General features: G+C 39.1%; 1 protein-coding gene across 1 annotated transcript; it reads right to left on the reverse strand.

The window, feature by feature from the left end:
• Window positions 1-469: 469 nt before the first annotated feature.
• LOC110791133 (uncharacterized) lies at window positions 470-15,543 on the reverse strand. The gene is made up of 3 exons (XM_021995890.2): window positions 14,990-15,543; window positions 652-693; window positions 470-599 (listed from the first exon to the last, which is right to left on the reverse strand). Exons 1-3 carry the CDS (start codon window positions 15,541-15,543, stop codon window positions 470-472), a joined length of 726 nt encoding a protein of 241 aa, XP_021851582.2.
• Window positions 15,544-16,648: the final 1,105 nt, after the last annotated feature.

Here is a 16,648-nt window from a genome sequence, read left to right on the forward strand (position 1 = left end):
AGTGCCTGGAGTTGGATTAAAAACATTGTTAAAAGGGTTCAAGTTCAAATTACATTCTTCAACTCCTTCCTTGCTACTTGCTACTTGCTACTTGCTACCCCTGACACTTGATCACCTAGCTTTTCTGACACTGACACTGACTCTACCGCTTTGGAATCAGAGGATATACTGAACTTATTTGTAATAATTTTGGTCCTCCGAAATGTGTTTTTATTGGCTGGTTAGCTGCTCTTTTTTTTAAACGCAAAAACGGAGACTTATTATTAATAATTAGACCCTTAGGCCATGATCAAGAGTATTTCAAAAGGGCATACTATACCAAAAAACTGACTGCCTACTATATACATAAGAAACTAAACACTTGATCCAACTATTTAAACCATTCATAAATGCCTCCGTAAAGTTCCCAGACAAGACAAGAACCATAAGGTGCCAAATCCAAACTGGGAAGAAAGACACACTACACCAACTACCCCCTAGTACTACCTCCCTGCATCTCATTCACCATAGTTGAATCAGACAACCCCAAATGACCAGAACCTTCCATAGGAGTCGAGATTTTAGCAACCATCGAACCAAGCTGCAACAACATACACAGCCTGCACACAATAATAGAGCAGCAACAGCCCTCACTCACACCAGTAAACCAACAGACCAACAGCAACAAACACAGAAGCAACTGCACCAACAAGACTGAAGGAGACAGAAGCAGCAACACCAACTCAAAATGCCAAAATAAAATTAATTATACTTAGACTGTAGTTTTAATGCTTTACCTTATCTGACAAAACAAAATTCCATAAGTTTATGTTTATTAGACCAAAATCAGATATGAATAAATTCTTATTATTAATGTTTTTGTTTTCTTTTGCAACTTCTATATTAACTTGCACTAAAAATGTTGGCCAAATTCAGAAAGTTAGCATAAATTGTTCCTATGTTGTTGTCTTCAACTCTGGCATTCAGTTGGATTGTTCCTATACCAGACTTATGTAGACAAGAACAGAAAATGCAGTGGAGCAAAGGTGTTTGGAACAGATAGTCAATCCCAAAGAATAGATTCTGACTATGGCTTGCTATGAAGAATAGGCTGCAAACAAGTGACTCTGTGATAGATTACTAAAGATGGAAATTGAGGACAACAACACGCGCTGCATTTGTGGCTCACATCCAGAGAACAACAAATGAAAAATCAAGCAAAATAATCTGAACAACAGGTGCAGTCTATGATGTCTCTATGTAATTGCTCTGTACTTTATGTTTCATCAAAATATATTTCATATAATATATTTCTAATTGCAGCCTATGCAATCTTAACAACACAAACAGTTTTGCTCCACCAAAAGTAAGCAAAAATACATACAACAAAATAACAGGAACTAAAAAAAGCAATAACCTTTGTGAGAATACACAAACCAAAGTGTCTATTTAACACTCAACCAAGAACTTATTAGGCTTTGCCATGTGGAGAATAAAGTTAATAACACGAGTATTGCAAACCAAAAAGTAGGCAAGATCTCTTCAACTTATGAATTAACTTTAGTAAAAAGAAAACAGAACCAAATTTAGCAAGCTAAAATTCTGGAAAAAAATTAGTCATTGTGAATGACCAAAAAGCCAGAAGATTAACATTAATTAGTGTTGACAAATACTTATTCAGGTTTTCAGCAAAATCAGGAGCTATTAGGCCTGATATTGAATACTCCTTGAGATGTTAATTTGTTTGACGCATGTTAATCCATGTCAGAATTTTCTTATAAACACCATATATGCATAGATAGATGCCATCATTACTTTGGGGAAGGCAAACATATAGCTAAACTAATAGCATACCCAGGCCTAAAACAAAGTTTAGAAGACGTTTGTGTTTTAGTTGTGGCCTAACAATCTCCAATATAAATACAACAATCAATGGTAAAACAAACCAATGACGAAATGTAAACTCTGAGATGTATTGTAAATCATTAACCTTTAATCAAAGAGAAGTCACCTCTTTATAGGTGCGAAAGTGAATACAAAGGTGAGTGATAAGAACTCGATTTAAGCAATAAACAAGCACAAAGGATAGAATCAATCACACTTTTCATGAATCAAAGCACAAAAAACAACAATGGATTAATAGTGTACATATATATACTGTCATTTAACAACTAAAAAAATAATCATGCTTCGCATTCAAAAGATAACCAGCATCTATTTTACGCGATTTCAAGACAAAAGCTCCAACTTGCATAAAACCAAATTGTCTATACAGCCTATACTTTGAAGTTTGAAGTCTTGAACTCCCAAACATTGCAACAATATATATTAGGCTGTGTTTGTTATTAGTGAATCCCAATGGCAAGAAACTGGGGACAACTTTTGGCAATGTAATACTGCTGCTACTGCTATAATTCCCACTCCCCACTTTTTGTAATCGTTTATACACAGAAAATAAAAATACTCTGCAATTCTGCATATCTAACAAAATATAACACACTGTTCTACACAATTTCAGCCCAAGCCAAACAACCAATCTCAAATTGAAATATACCAATTGAAATATAAACAAGCCCTGCGAAACTCTCAGCAAATTGAAAATTGAAAGAAAATTTAAAAATAATACAACAATCATAATTATACAACAATCATACTGAAATTTTCAAAGAAATTTGAAAGAACGGTAAAATTTGATGAAGAACAGGGTACATACCTTGGAAATTCAAGCCTACAACACGTAAAACTGATTATTAACAACGCGATTTTCCACTACTGTGACTCGTGAGAGGATGAAGATGAATAAATTAGCAAAGAATTAACTGGAAATATTAGATTAAATTGACAAAAACAAAAAATAAAAAACAGAGCAGATTAATGGCGGAATTGGATTAAAGGTGGACGAACCTGAAGAAAAGGGCAAGAGGATTAATGGCGAGAGGATTGGCGATTATCAGAGAAGAAGAAGATGACCTTAGGATTTGAAAGTCGTGGGCTGGGAGGGATGAGTCATGGAGTTAGGCAAGTTAGGCGGTTTCAAAAATAAATTTTTTTTTAGCGCGATTTGATTTTCACAAAATTCTGAAGTTATTCGCAGCACGTACTTCTCACGTGGATTAGGGACGTTTTCTTCGACGCTTTAAAGCGCCGACAAAGTTGTGGACGGTTAAAAGCGTCGTGGCCACACGGGATTTTTTTTCCCCACAAAATCACTTCCTTTGGCGTCGAAGACCAAGCGTCCAAAAAGGGCATGTTTTGTAGTAGTGATTTTTTCCTTTCTCGGGTGGCCTTTTGGTTTTTGGAAACCCTTCCTAGAAGGTGTGCCTTCCATTGTCTACCCCTAGCCAGGGTATTCCCTCGTTACCCTCTTTGTTTGCTTATTCAATAAAAGAGTTATATATATATATATATATATATATATATATATATATATGTATGTATATATATATACATATATATATACATACATATATATATATATATATATTTATATATATTTATATTTATATATATGTATGTATATATATATGTATATATATATATATATTCTCTTTAATTATGAATAATGTCAAGATTCTAAAAGGGACTAATATTCGAGAACAGAGGGAATATAACAATTAAATTTCACAAAATATTGAATATAATATTATTGCGCTTTCTTTTAGATAATCAAATATGTTTTTTTCCTCTAGAATGTATTTTGACTTTGTAGCTCAATATACAATTGTAACTTAACAAATTTCTTAAGTTATAAGTAAAGTAGTACAAAAAGTAAAGTTTTTCACAAATAAGGAAAATTACTAAAATATTTAGTACACCAATTGTTGGTCAACCAATTTTATTGTTAAACTGCATATGAAATTCATATTATTTTCAAACTATATATATAGAGAAATTTGTAAGTAAATTTTAAATGAAAAAAAAGCTATATGCAACACTCCGGGGCATCGCCCGAGCCACTAACTAGTTTATTTTATAATTTGAGAATGAGTTTAAGTTAAGAGCTAATAGGTAATTTTGTTGGATTGTATGAGAAACACCAAGTGCTTTAGAGAATAAATTTGAGAGTAAGTTTATTGAATTGTTGTTAAATCGAGTTGTTATACTAAGTGAATGTGCAATGTGTAATTGCATTTAATTGTTGATATTGGATTTTGTACTTATTGGCTTGTGTTTAATCTGATGTTACTAGAATATTAGTTTGGGATAAATATTCATCATTTGGTTAATAACTAGTGTGTGGCTCGAGCGTTGCCCCGATTTTTGAAATTTATTCTCGTTTATTTTTTGTAAATATATGTTCATATAGATGGTGTCATCATTGAATTTGGCGGTGGTACATGACACGGGGGTCGAAAAAGCGCGAGGCTAATGCGTAACCTTGTCCCTCGTGGGTGTGACGATTCTTTTTATTCAATCAAGTGTAATTGGATTTCCTGTGAGTATACACCCAATTGACTAGTAATATAGGAGTCGCCATTCAGTTTTTAACGACAATGAGATTAACTGACAAAACCCGGCTATCGTGACATAAAGGGAGTGCAATTATGTTTGACCACGACGGCCGTAGGTTCCCTTGTGATCCCTGGTGTGGGGATCTCTCAATATACACCCGCAAGGTAGAGATTGAGGGTTCGGGGGACTGTAACTACCGAGAGGAGTAATTCGCTCGTCGATAACTCCAGAGGCAGGATATCCTTACTAGCTCAGCATAAATAATTGAAGGGACATGCGTTAACTATTAAACTAATCTGTGTTGATTTTATCAATATGCAACATATAATACTAATCCGATTGTGATTATCTGATTTAAATAGCATTAAGGGACCTAGCATGATAATCCGATTTCCCAAAAATATTATATTTGTTAGGCGTGATAGAACAATCAGATTAGGTTAGTTTAACAGTTCATAAAAAGGGTGAGGAAAGCAGTTAAATCATCGAAAAGGGACACATTACGACACACCCTTGAGAGGTGCGTCACGGTTCTCAGAAAACTAACCACTTTGACTTTGCTATTTCTCCTTTTTATTTAACGAATCTCAATTATGGGACAGGATGCATTATGTTCGATTTATGGATCGATTGCGACAGAACGCGTGAACAGTTTCGCAGCGAGAGGCTTAGGCTAAGGGTTGGAGTCAATACTCAGAATATAATTGTGTGTTGTTGTGTGTTCTTTCACGTCGAAACTAGGGGCCTATTTATAGGGAAGAGTTCGTGGAAAGATAGAATTGCAGAGTTCTAATCCACAAAGAATGAGGAAAAGAGACGTACCCAGGTATTTTCAGCGCCCAAAGCCAGGCGTTGAAAATAGGGTCTGGGCAGTTTTGTTTAGTCAGATTCGGATTCCTAAAATCCGTAGAGTTTGAGATTAATTCGAGTCTTTTAGTGCGTATTAATTTTGTGACGGAATGCGTCTGGGCCCGTTACGAACTCTAGGCTCGATAGGCCCGTTACGAACCCGCAGTTTTCTATCTCATTTAGGATTTATGTTGGAATGCAACACCTAATTCTGACAAGTTTCTATCTTTTATGATTTGCCACTTTTAGAAGCTACCTTTTACGTCAGCTACTATTTTTAGCAGGCTTCCATAAATAGCAGGTTTCGGGTGAAATGAAATGGGGAATCGAGATTCGTTTATTTTATAGGAGATGCGTTGTCAAGTGAAGTTTTTATGCTTTCATCATCGAACCTTTCCCTTTCGGGAATGGGGACAAAAGTAGGTGTCTACAGTTAGCCCCCACTTTGACTGAGTCTTGGAGTAAGACGATGGTCAAAGTATTAGACGGAGTGCGTCACACAAGCCATGGTGTATGCGACCTGTTTTGCGAGGGTCTCACGAGCCCCTGAGTGATAACATTTGACTTAAAGGTCATCACTTGAAGTGTCGATATATCCCTCACGTGTCATTGGGATTTGTCAACTGATAGTATAGAAACTTCCTCACTTTGTCATTGGAAGGATATAAAGATGCGTAGAAACTCCCTCACTTTGTCATTGGGAGTAACTACAGATGTTTTCGAAATTAAAGCTGTAAAGTGTAATTGGGCCTGGCCAAGCCCAATCATGAGGTAAAACGTTTTTAAAGATTCTCATTTTCAGGGCTAGCTAACGAGAAAACCCCCTTGTTTTTATAGGACGTAAAACGAAGGAAAATCCAACACATCTCTCTTTTTTGGAAAAACGAAAAAACCAATCCTTTAATTTTTGGAAAAAGGGAAAACCAATCCTTTAATTTTCGGAAAAAGGGAAAACCGATCCTTTGATTTTCGGAAAAAGGGAAAACCGATCCTTTGATTTTCGGAAAAAGGGAAAACCGATCCTTTGATTTTCGGAAAAAGGGAAAACCGATCCTTTGATTTTCGGAAAAAGGGAAAACCGGTCCTTTGATTTTCGGAAAAAGGGAAAACCGATCCTTTGATTTTCGGAAAAAGGGAAAACCGATCCTTTGATTTTCGGAAAAAGGGAAAACCGATCCTTTGATTTTCGGAAAAGGGAAAACCGATCCTTTGATTTTCGGAAAAAGGGAAAACTGATAAAAGTTATCGGTGCAGCGACTAAGGACCTGCGCTGTTAGTGACGCAGACCCCGCCCGCTGAAGGTGGGCGAGCCTGTCCGCTGAGGGTGGACCCCCCGTCCGATAGAAGTGGACGAATCTGTTTTGATGTTTTTGAAAATAAGGACCTACGCGGTTTGTGACGTAGACCCCGCCGGCTGAAGATGGCGAGCCTGTCCGCTGAGGGTGGACCCCCCGTCCGATATAAGTGGACGAATCTGTTTTGAAATTTTATTTTGTTTTTTTTTTTTGAAAATAAGGACCTACGTGGTTTGCGCCGTAGACCCCGCCGGCTGAAGATGGCGAGCCTATTTTAAATTTGAAGACTTTATTTTTTGTCGAAAACTGAGGACCTGCGCGGCTAGTGACGCAGACCCCGCCCGCTGAGGGTGGGCGAGCCCATTTTGAATTTCTCATTTTGCCTATGTAGAAGAGCTTTTGGTGATTACAACCTGTTGGTGGGTCGTAATATTTCCTGATTAGATGTGTCCTATAAGTGGGTCCACACTGTGTATATTTTTGTTTAACAATATATTTTATTTGAGATATCCAAACATGATATGGTGTATGGCAGGGCCCAATAGAAGTTAGGGCCTTTTGAGCCTGGATTCATTTTCGGCGCCCAGGCCTGGGCGTTGAAATAATTCACGCCCAGGTGGGGCGTTGAAAGTGTTGTTTGGGCTGGTCTTTTGATGACACAGTCGGCCTCTTGTTCATTCGTTTATTTCACTTGGAAGTTCTATGTATTCTCTTTACTTTTGTTTTTTTCTTTGTTTTTAGAACGTGATGATTTTCTTTGAGAAGCCGTAGCCGATTGGTGGACTACGGTGCTTGTCGCTTTGGGGCGATTATTTTAAGGAACTGTTGCTCTTAAGGCGTACAGTTATTGCGATAGTTGGGCGAGTCTATATGGCCCGAGGAACATACCTTGAGGTGTAAGACTTTGATCGCTCTTATATTTTTTTGAACGTGTTCGTGAATGATGATATGTATGTGCGAACGAGCGTTCATAGAATGGCCGTTATGTGCGGTCCATTAATCAGATTGCTTGAATTGTTTTTTTTTTTTTTTTGAGCAACGACTGATTTTGAATAGTTTGCTTAGAAGCTTGATAGGGTTCAGGCGCATTCATGAAGTGGGCTCAAACATCGTGCCCTTTCGATTGTTCAAACATTTGCTTCGAGATTTTTTTTATTTTGCTATGGTTGTTTCGTAGCTTGGAGCCCCCAAGTATGCATGTTGGGATGCTTCCTTTTGGCGTACGATTTTTGTAGGTTCTTTCGAGAAAGATGCCCTGGGGTTCCGCTCGTGTAGGTGCGAGCTATCCCTTTCGTGGTAGGTAATATTTTGCTACCTTTAATCCTTAATGTAGAAGTCGTGTGGCTTGCATTTGGGCGATAAGTAGTTTTTGCCTCTTACTCTTGGTCGTGCTTGCATTAGTGCAATGTGCCTTACCCTTTTTTAGACTTGTACTGCGGGATTATGGTGCAACGCAGGCTTGTGTGGCCTAACGGCGTGTCTTAGAACATTCCTCCAAGTGTTGGGATATCATTATTTGGAGTACTTCATCGTGCTGAATCGTTCAGGTGCTCGAACAAGTGTAGCACCTTCTGCGTGGGTTTGCACGGCTTATTACTTCGTTCGATGCGATGATTCACAGGTGTTTCTTTCTTGTTTTTGTATCTGGGCAAAACTTGGCTAGCAGAAAGATTCAGCGCCCAGGCTGGGGCGTTAAAGATATCGGCGCCCAGCTCTGGGCGTTGAAAATGATTTCTGGGCAGAACTTTGACAGTGATTTTTTTTCTTTCGCTTTTGCTTTGGAACGATGTAGACTGTGTAACGGGCGCTTTATAGGGCGAGCGTTATGTGCAGTGGTTTGATCGGAGTTTTGGTGACTCGCGATTTTCAGTTACCCTTGTTAGTGGGGTGACTTTATACATTCTAAGTAGTGCTTTAGAATTTGGGAGGGGTTGTAGCCATTCTAAGGTTCGTTTTGCACGATTAAAGCTTAGGATTGAGCCCCTATGACATATGTATAGCATTAGCGTCGAGAATTTGCGATAAAATCGTCATTATAGCATTTTTAGAGTGTTTTTCTCAAGCCCCCAATTGTAGCTACGGGATTGGCTTGGTGCTATAATGCTTTGCATACGTTTTTATGCATTCATGGTGACACGTATCATGAATAGTTTGAACCAGACTCGTTTAGTGCGGGGTATGTTCGAGTAGTGATTTGCTACTTCTCTTGTAAATGTCGTATTGTGCGACATTGCCATGGTCAAGGTAGTCACATGTTGAAGTGTGCCTTGACTAAAAGCTAGGTGCCTTTCTTTACCCATAATCATATTTAAAAATCTTTTTGACTCACTTGCACCGTTGAGATGGACACACACTAAGCTTAAACCAACGACACTTTATTAGGTTCGAAGAAGTCTTTTAAAAATCATTTGAAAATCATTTAAAATCCGAGTCCTACTGTGTACAATCCGAGGTGTCCTAAGTAGGTTGACTTATAGAAGGGTTCGTACAGGATTACATGAGTGAATCAAAATACTGTTATGATTTTTGGAATGCTGTCTAAGGATTTGCTGGAAGCCAGGGTGCAGGCGCCAAGATATTACTTGTGCCTGTTGGCATATGCTTTAGGCTTTTAGGGCCGTCTTTTCCTTAATGGCGGGAATATAAACCGTTTTCAAATTGACTTAGATTTACTTGGTGTATGTCTGTACAAAAGGTCAAGGTATACTTAGTTCTTTCCCTAGCTCTTTCATTTCAGTTTTTAGCCCCCAGTTGCTGTTTATGTCTTCCCATTAATAATGTTTTCAGATTTCGATTTTAGATGCCCGTGTCATATGTCTGAGTAGGGTGAGCCTTGGTTAAGTGCCAAGTCCTATTGACAATGTCTGATTTTTTTTCCAAAGGAGATTAGCAAGCATTCGAATTACCATGAACGGGTGCCCTGAGTTCGAAGGAACGATGGGGCGATGCCGTAGAACAATCTTTTTCATTGCGAGCTTACTGCCTTTACTACTCGTTGGCGATCATGACTGTGTCTAGTGGTGAAAGAAGGTCTTTAAGCGAATGACTATGTCTAGTGGTGAAAGAAAGTCTTTAAGTGAATTAGTTCGCTTTAGGGAGGGTCAAGTCGAGTACTTTAGAAGTCATGGACGCTTGCGCTAGCCCCCATTCAATTGAGGCAGAGTGATCTTTTGAGTCTTGGCTAAGTGCCTAGGAGTGTGAGTGCTCCTTCTGGCAAGGGTACGTGCCCTTAGTATTTTTCGATGTGTGCTCATTAATTTTGGCATCTTGGTGATTTGGATTCTTCCTTTGACTTAAATTTTTCTTTCGACTTGGGTTGCAAGTAATTAAATTTCAATAAGGGATTTTATTTCTTATTCTTTGTTATCTCTATAGGCTTTAATATTGGTTGCAAATTGGTTGGACCGAATCATGGATTGCCTACGTATCCGCCTCAAATAGATTTAATTTGGAATCAGGTCTTGCGTAGTTCTTAGCCTAGAAAATGGTTTCTTAGAATGCCGTTTTTAAACAAGTACGTTCCGAGGTAATCCTTACAAGTACATGTATTTTTTTTGGTGGTACGTATATCTGAATACGTGCTGTACCCCCCAAGTGTTCATTATTTTTCCGTGTATATGCGGATAAAATGACGAGCACTTCTAGACAAATTTTAGCAAGCAGAGAGATTCAGCGCCCAGGCTGGGGCGCTAAAGATTTCGGCGGCCAGCTGTAGGCGCTGAAAATAATTTCTGGGCGGATCTTTTTTTTTGGTGTGCTAAATGCTTCATTTTCTTTTTAGACTAACTTTAGAGGCGCTTTGCAAAGTTTCCGTTTTTTTATTATTCATATATTTTTTTACATTGAGCGTAGAATGTACTTTTCATTTGTCTCTTTTTTATTTGTGACTCAAGACGGCTTGAAAGATGGGTTAAATGAGATAGGATAGGTTGTATAGGTATTATTCGAGCATGAGGATTACATCAACCGAGGCCAATGAATAGCATGGGGACGGCTCAAGGGTATATCAACGGGATGTATCCAAACGAGTTATATGGTCATTATGCCAACGGTGGCGTAAGAGCAGGTTTGGACTTTGGAAATGATGGGCATGACGCACGTGTCAATGGCCGTGCGTGGTTTGCGGTTGATAACAAGTTTCAAAAACAAGAGTTGAGGTAATGGTTTCTTGGGTCATGGCAATGAGAACATGGATAGGTTAAAATGAGCTGAACAGGGACCCAGAGCGAAGGCGTCTAAGAGCATAAGGACTGGAAAGGGTAGACATCGTAGAATTTTATGATTTGGATTGGTTGACTCAATTTTTCCTTCGTTTACTTAGGTAAATGTTGCACTACGGGATAAGTATTCCCTGGCTTGCTCTTTTCGCTCTCCCTTTTCTCTTCCTATTTTTCTTTCTTTTTTCCTTGGGACTCTTCCCCAACATAAATTCATCAATTTTTAATTTGGGCTAAAAGGTAGATGGTTGTGGTCTTTGAGTCACGAGGCTAGACTGAGTGAGCCTCGTTTGGTAGGCCTATAGTGGACCTTTAATTTTAGTAGGCCTAGGGTGGACCTTTTAATTTTTGTTGGCCTAGGGTGAACCTTTTAATTGTCTTACTTTGCAAGCGTATTTAGTCGTTTCTTAAAATGTGTAAATAGCGTAGATTCAAAATGTTATTTTTACCTTATTGAAATTTAACGAAAGAATTACATCGAAGATAATTTTTTGCTTCTTTTCAGATTTCGGTTTCCGGGATTTAACTGGAAGTTGTTATTTAGACTCGAACTTTCCTTAATTTTTCTGATTATAACCCGTGTATGAATACAAGGAGGTGGCCTAGACTCAAAATAATGACATGGCGTAAGCCTATAATACTTGACCAAGCGACTCTCAGACTTAGGCTAATTGGACCATAACTTTCGTTGGTTGACGCTTTAGATTTTAACCCTTGGGTGTTCATTTGTCATGCGCCATTTTACTTAATGTTGGCAAGGTAGTTAATTAGGGAGATCGAATTTTTATTTTTGCAAGACTAGAATCATTAGTGCGGCATCTCTCTTAGTGTGTATTGATTTACCCCAATGGTAGCCCTATTGGTATGCCGATTTGGGTATTTTCATGGTTGGTCATGTTGCATTCATGGAAAATCTTTTAGTCCGTACTTAATAGTATTTCAAGGAGTGAGTGACTCGAGAGGACTATGATAGTCGTGACCCAATGTGATTATAAGCCTTGAGGCCATTAATTTTTTCTTTGCCAATGGTGTTGATACCTTAGGTTCACTTTGGGGGTTGTGCGACTATGTGGGAATGATTTCCAGAATGTTACCGTTTCCATTTTGCAAATACATAACATATTCTTTTTATGGGTGAGAGAGTATTGAGGCCGTGGATTCCTAGCAAGGGATGACAATTACATATGGGTGCTCATTGATTTAAATGTTAGGAAGGGAGACTCAATATGGTTTAACCTTTTAGCTTGCAGAACGACGCCAAGTATTAGGACCGATTCTATGAATAAGACGACTAAGACTTAGGATTTAGATTGTACTTCGGCATAACCTAGTCTAGACTCGGATTTATTGAACATTATTTTTCCTTGAAAACTTCATTTGAACATTATTTTCTTTGAATACTTTGCCCATGTGACATTCAAGGTTATTTCAATTAGCGTGCTCGGTTTTTTTTAGCCGAACATCGTCGTCGTAGGAGGCCTAACAACGACACAAAGAATTATTTATTTTTTACGAGTCGCTTTTGAAATCCAGTGCTTTTTCATACGCCCTCGTAGCAATTGTTTTTACGAAAAGTTTTTTTTTTGCTACGTATTTTCTTCATGCGTGGGCACCGAGGCTGTTGTGCCTGACCAAAAGGCCTGGCAGCAACTTCAGCGCCCAGCAGAGGGCATGAGAAATATTGGCGCCCAGCCAGGGGCGCTGAAAATGCGTCCCTGACTGGTACTCGTTTTCTGTTCGCGTATATTCTTTTGTTTTGTGCGACTTAATTTTGCGTGCTTGCCTAATAACGTCCTTTACGCGTTGTGCGGCGTTGTGGGATCCGTTAAAGGCCATCCCGAGCGTCGCTTATTTTTGTGGCGATCGTTCGGGTTTGTGGAACACGTGTTTCGGTATAACTCTTTGGCAAGTTAGTCTATGAATGTTTGGGCAGTTTTTAAGGTCGTTGGTTTTCTAGGATAGTTTGTCACACACAATCACATATTTCGCTACACATAACTACATTACAAACATGGATTTGAAAATTAAATATGCCACGTAGTTTATGATAGGCTTCTATGGGTAGTTTATTTGCGCCTGGCTTGGTACCGCTTCTATCGTAGATCCAACACATGCCCCGGTCGAGGTAGTGTCTTCAACAGACGAATTTCGCTCAAGAGGCCAACCCGCAAGTGCAAGCCAAGGGGGCATGCAGGTGAGAGGGACCTAATGGGCGAGCGATTGGGTTCGGGATAGGTGTACTACCTGCACAAGTACCGAGTGGGAACATGCGCGGCGTATGCACCCCCCTATTGGCGAAAAAAGGTATCCTTAGTCCCAACTCCCGAGGGAGCCGAGATTCGTTATGATGTTCTGTCCGTTCACATTAATATGTTGATTTTCGGGTCGTCCCAACTTGATGGGGAAATAAACGCGGGGTAGGATCGTTTCACCCTTCGGCTATTTTGATTACCTACAAGCACGAGTATTTCCTTCACTATCCCCAGTGGAGTCGCCACTGTGAGGGGGTCAAAAAAGCGCGAGGCTAATGCGTGACCTTGTCCCTCGTGGGTGTGACGATTCTTTTTATTCAATCAAGTGTAATTGGATTTCCTGTGAGTATACACCCAATTGACTAGTAATATAGGAGTCGCCATTCAGTTTTTAACGACAATGAGAAAAACTGACAAAACCCGGTTATCGTGACATAAAGGGAGTGCAATTATGTTTGACCACGACGGCCGTAGGTTCCCTTGTGATCCCTGGTGTGGGGATCTCTCAATATACACCCGCAAGGTACAGATTGAGGGTTCGGGGGACTGTAACTACCGAGAGGAGTAATTCGCTCGTCGATAACTCCAGAGGCAGGATATCCTTACTAGCTCAGCATAAATAATTGAAGGGACATGCGTTAACTATTAAACTAATCTGTGTTGATTTTAGAAATATGCAACATATAATACTAATCCGATCGTGATTATCTGATTTAAATAGCATTAAGGGACCTAGCATGATAATCCGATTTCCCAAAAATATTATATTTGTTAGGCGTGATAGAACAATCAGATTAGGTTAGTTTAAGAGTTCATAAAAAGGGTGAGGAAAGCAGTTAAATCATCGAAAAGGGACACATTACAACGCACCCTTGAGAGGTGCGTCACGGTTCTCAGAAAACTAACCACTTTGACTTTGCTATTTCTCCTTTTTATTTAACGAATCTCAATTATGGGACAGGATACGTTCTGTTCGATTTATGGATCGATTGCGACAGAACGCGTAAACAGTTTCGCAGCGAGAGGCTTAGGCTAAGGGTTGGAGTCAATACTCATAATATAATTGTGTGTTGTTGTGTGTTCTTTCACGTCGAAACTAGGGGCCTATTTATAGGGAAGAGTTCGTGGAAAGATAGAATTGCAGAGTTCTAATCCACAAAGAATTAGGAAAAGAGACGTACCCAGGTATTTTCAGCGCCCAGGCCTGGGCGCCGAAGATTTCGGCGCCCAGAGCCAGGCGTTGAAAATAGGGTCTGGGCAGTTTTGTTTAGTCAGATTCGGATTTCTAAAATCCGTAGAGTTTGAGATTAATTCGAGTCTTTTAGCGCGTATCAATTTTGTGACGGAATGCGTCTGGGCCCGTTACGAACTCTAGGCTCGTTAGGATTCTAATTAATACGTAACTCTTATTTCCGAATCCTATTAGGAATAGGATTCTCGCAGTTTTCTATCTCATTTAGGATTTATGTTGGAATGCAACACCTAATTCTGACAGGTTTCTATCTTTTATGATTTGCCACTTTTAGAAGCTACCTTTTACGGCAGCTACTATTTTTAGCAGGCTTCCATAAATAGCAGGTTTCGGGTGAAATGAAATGGGGAATCGAGATTCGTTTATTTTATAGGAGATGCGTTGTCAAGTGGAGTTTTTATGCTTTCATCATCGAACCTTTCCCTTTCGGGAATGGGGACAAAAGTAGGTGTCTATAGTACATGACACAAAATTAGCTACCGATCAACAACCTTACCAATCTGAAATCCCATGTAAAAATCAAAACAAAGATGAATCCTTTTCTTCAGCATTTGTTTTTTTTGCTAGGCAAGCAAGATCGAATAATATTAAGCTCGAAACAAATTTACAACCTAAGCTAACTCAAGGATGAAACAAACCAACTAGGTTGGACCATTCCATCAAAGAGCTAGAAAACAGAATAACTAAGCTTACAGAGTAGCAAACCACAAGCTATCTCTCCTAGTTACATTTTTAGGCAAAACAAACAAAATTCGATCTCTAACATTTTTCTTAACTCTAGCTACCATATTCTGCACAGTTGGAAAAGAAGCATTCCAAAAACAACTATTCCTGCTTGACCAAACAGCATAAACTGCAGCAGCTAGCATTGCAAAGCTAACTTGCTTCCTGAACTTAGACATTCTGCCATGAGCAATAAACCTCATAAGTTGCTTCAGATTACTAGTGGAGTAAGATATTCCCAACCAAAGTTTGAGGGCACTGATGCATCTGCTGCTGTAGGGACAAGCAAAGAACAGATGCTTATGATCTTCATCAGCTTGTCCACAAATCAGACAATTTGCAGTATTACTAACACCAAATCTTGCCAAATTTGCAGTGGTTTGAAGCCTACCCTGCACTTCCAACCAACATATAAATCTATTCTTAGGGATATTCAGCCAATTCCACACCATATTGTCCCAATGAATCACAGGTTTAGGTCCAATGATTTTCTCATAAACTGTTTTCACAGAATAATGAGGCATAGCAGCTAACTCAGCTTGAGTATAAACTAGTTTCAATCTCTCTTTTATGGCACATATCTTCTTCCAATATCAGCTAGCAGAAGCTACAGGCTTATACTCCCACCAGTCCCATCTTTAATGTACACAACATGAACCCATTTGATCCAAACATTATCTTGTTTGGATGCAATGGCCCAAACATATTTTCCAATGCTTGCAATATTCCAGTTGATAACATCTCTGAAGCCAAGACAACCTTGCTTTTTATCACAGCATGAACATTCCCAAGAAATGTTACTGTTGTTCTGACTATAAGCTTGTCCACTCCAAAGAAAGGATCTACAAACCTTAGTGACTTCATGCAGCACTTTCTTAGGCAGAATAAATACCTGAGCCCATTACATATGTATACTCATCAAAACAGAATTAATGAGCTGCATTCTTGCTGTGTAGGATAGATTCCTTGAACTCCAGACTTTAATCCTAGCAATCATCTTATCCACTAAGACATCACATTGAGCAGCAGAGATTCTTTTAGCACAGATGGGAACACCTAAGTACTTAAAAGGGAGCTGACTCCTAGTAAAACCAGAGACATTGAAAATTCTGTTGATTTCATTCTCAGCCATACCACAACAGTAGATAGCTGATTTCTGCTTGTTGGCTAACAGACCAGAAGAGCTTGAGAACAGCTTAAAAGCTTGTAGCAGAAGATACACAGAGGGAAAATCACCTTTACTACACAAGATTAGATCATCAGCAAAGCATAAATGAGTAAGCTTAAGCTCTTTGCATCTAGGATGAAACTGAAAATGAGGCAGCCCACTCATTTTGTAGAGTCTGGAAAGATATTCCATACAGATCACAAACAGGAGGGGAGACATGGCATCACCCTGTCTTAGTCCCCTTTTTGACTTGAAGAAGCCATGCATTGTGCCATTAAGTATCAGAGAAAATTTAGGAGTAGTCACACACTCCATAACAAGAGTCACAAAAGCTTCAGGGAAACCCAGCTGCACCAACATTTAGAAGGAAATATGTCCTTCACCCAAGGTGCATTAAGTCTAATACCAAGGTTCAGATTAATTGCGAGCAATTAATTCAGTGAGATCAAGTGATCGGAACA

The sequence above is a fragment of the Spinacia oleracea genome, chromosome 4 (genome assembly GCF_020520425.1).
Source record: "Spinacia oleracea cultivar Varoflay chromosome 4, BTI_SOV_V1, whole genome shotgun sequence".
Lineage (NCBI taxonomy): Eukaryota > Viridiplantae > Streptophyta > Magnoliopsida > Caryophyllales > Amaranthaceae > Spinacia > Spinacia oleracea.

Coding starts and splice junctions, on each gene's coding strand:
- LOC110791133 (XM_021995890.2), bottom strand. CDS start 15,543: ATGCCTCATTATTCTGTGAAAACAGTTTATGAGAAAATCATTGGACCT. Junction 694..14,989: donor AGCTTGTGGTTTGCTACTCT/GTAAGCTTAGTT, acceptor TGTCTCCTTCAG/TCTTGTTGGTGCAGTTGCTT. Junction 600..651: donor GTGTTTGTTGCTGTTGGTCT/GTTGGTTTACTG, acceptor TATTGTGTGCAG/GCTGTGTATGTTGTTGCAGC.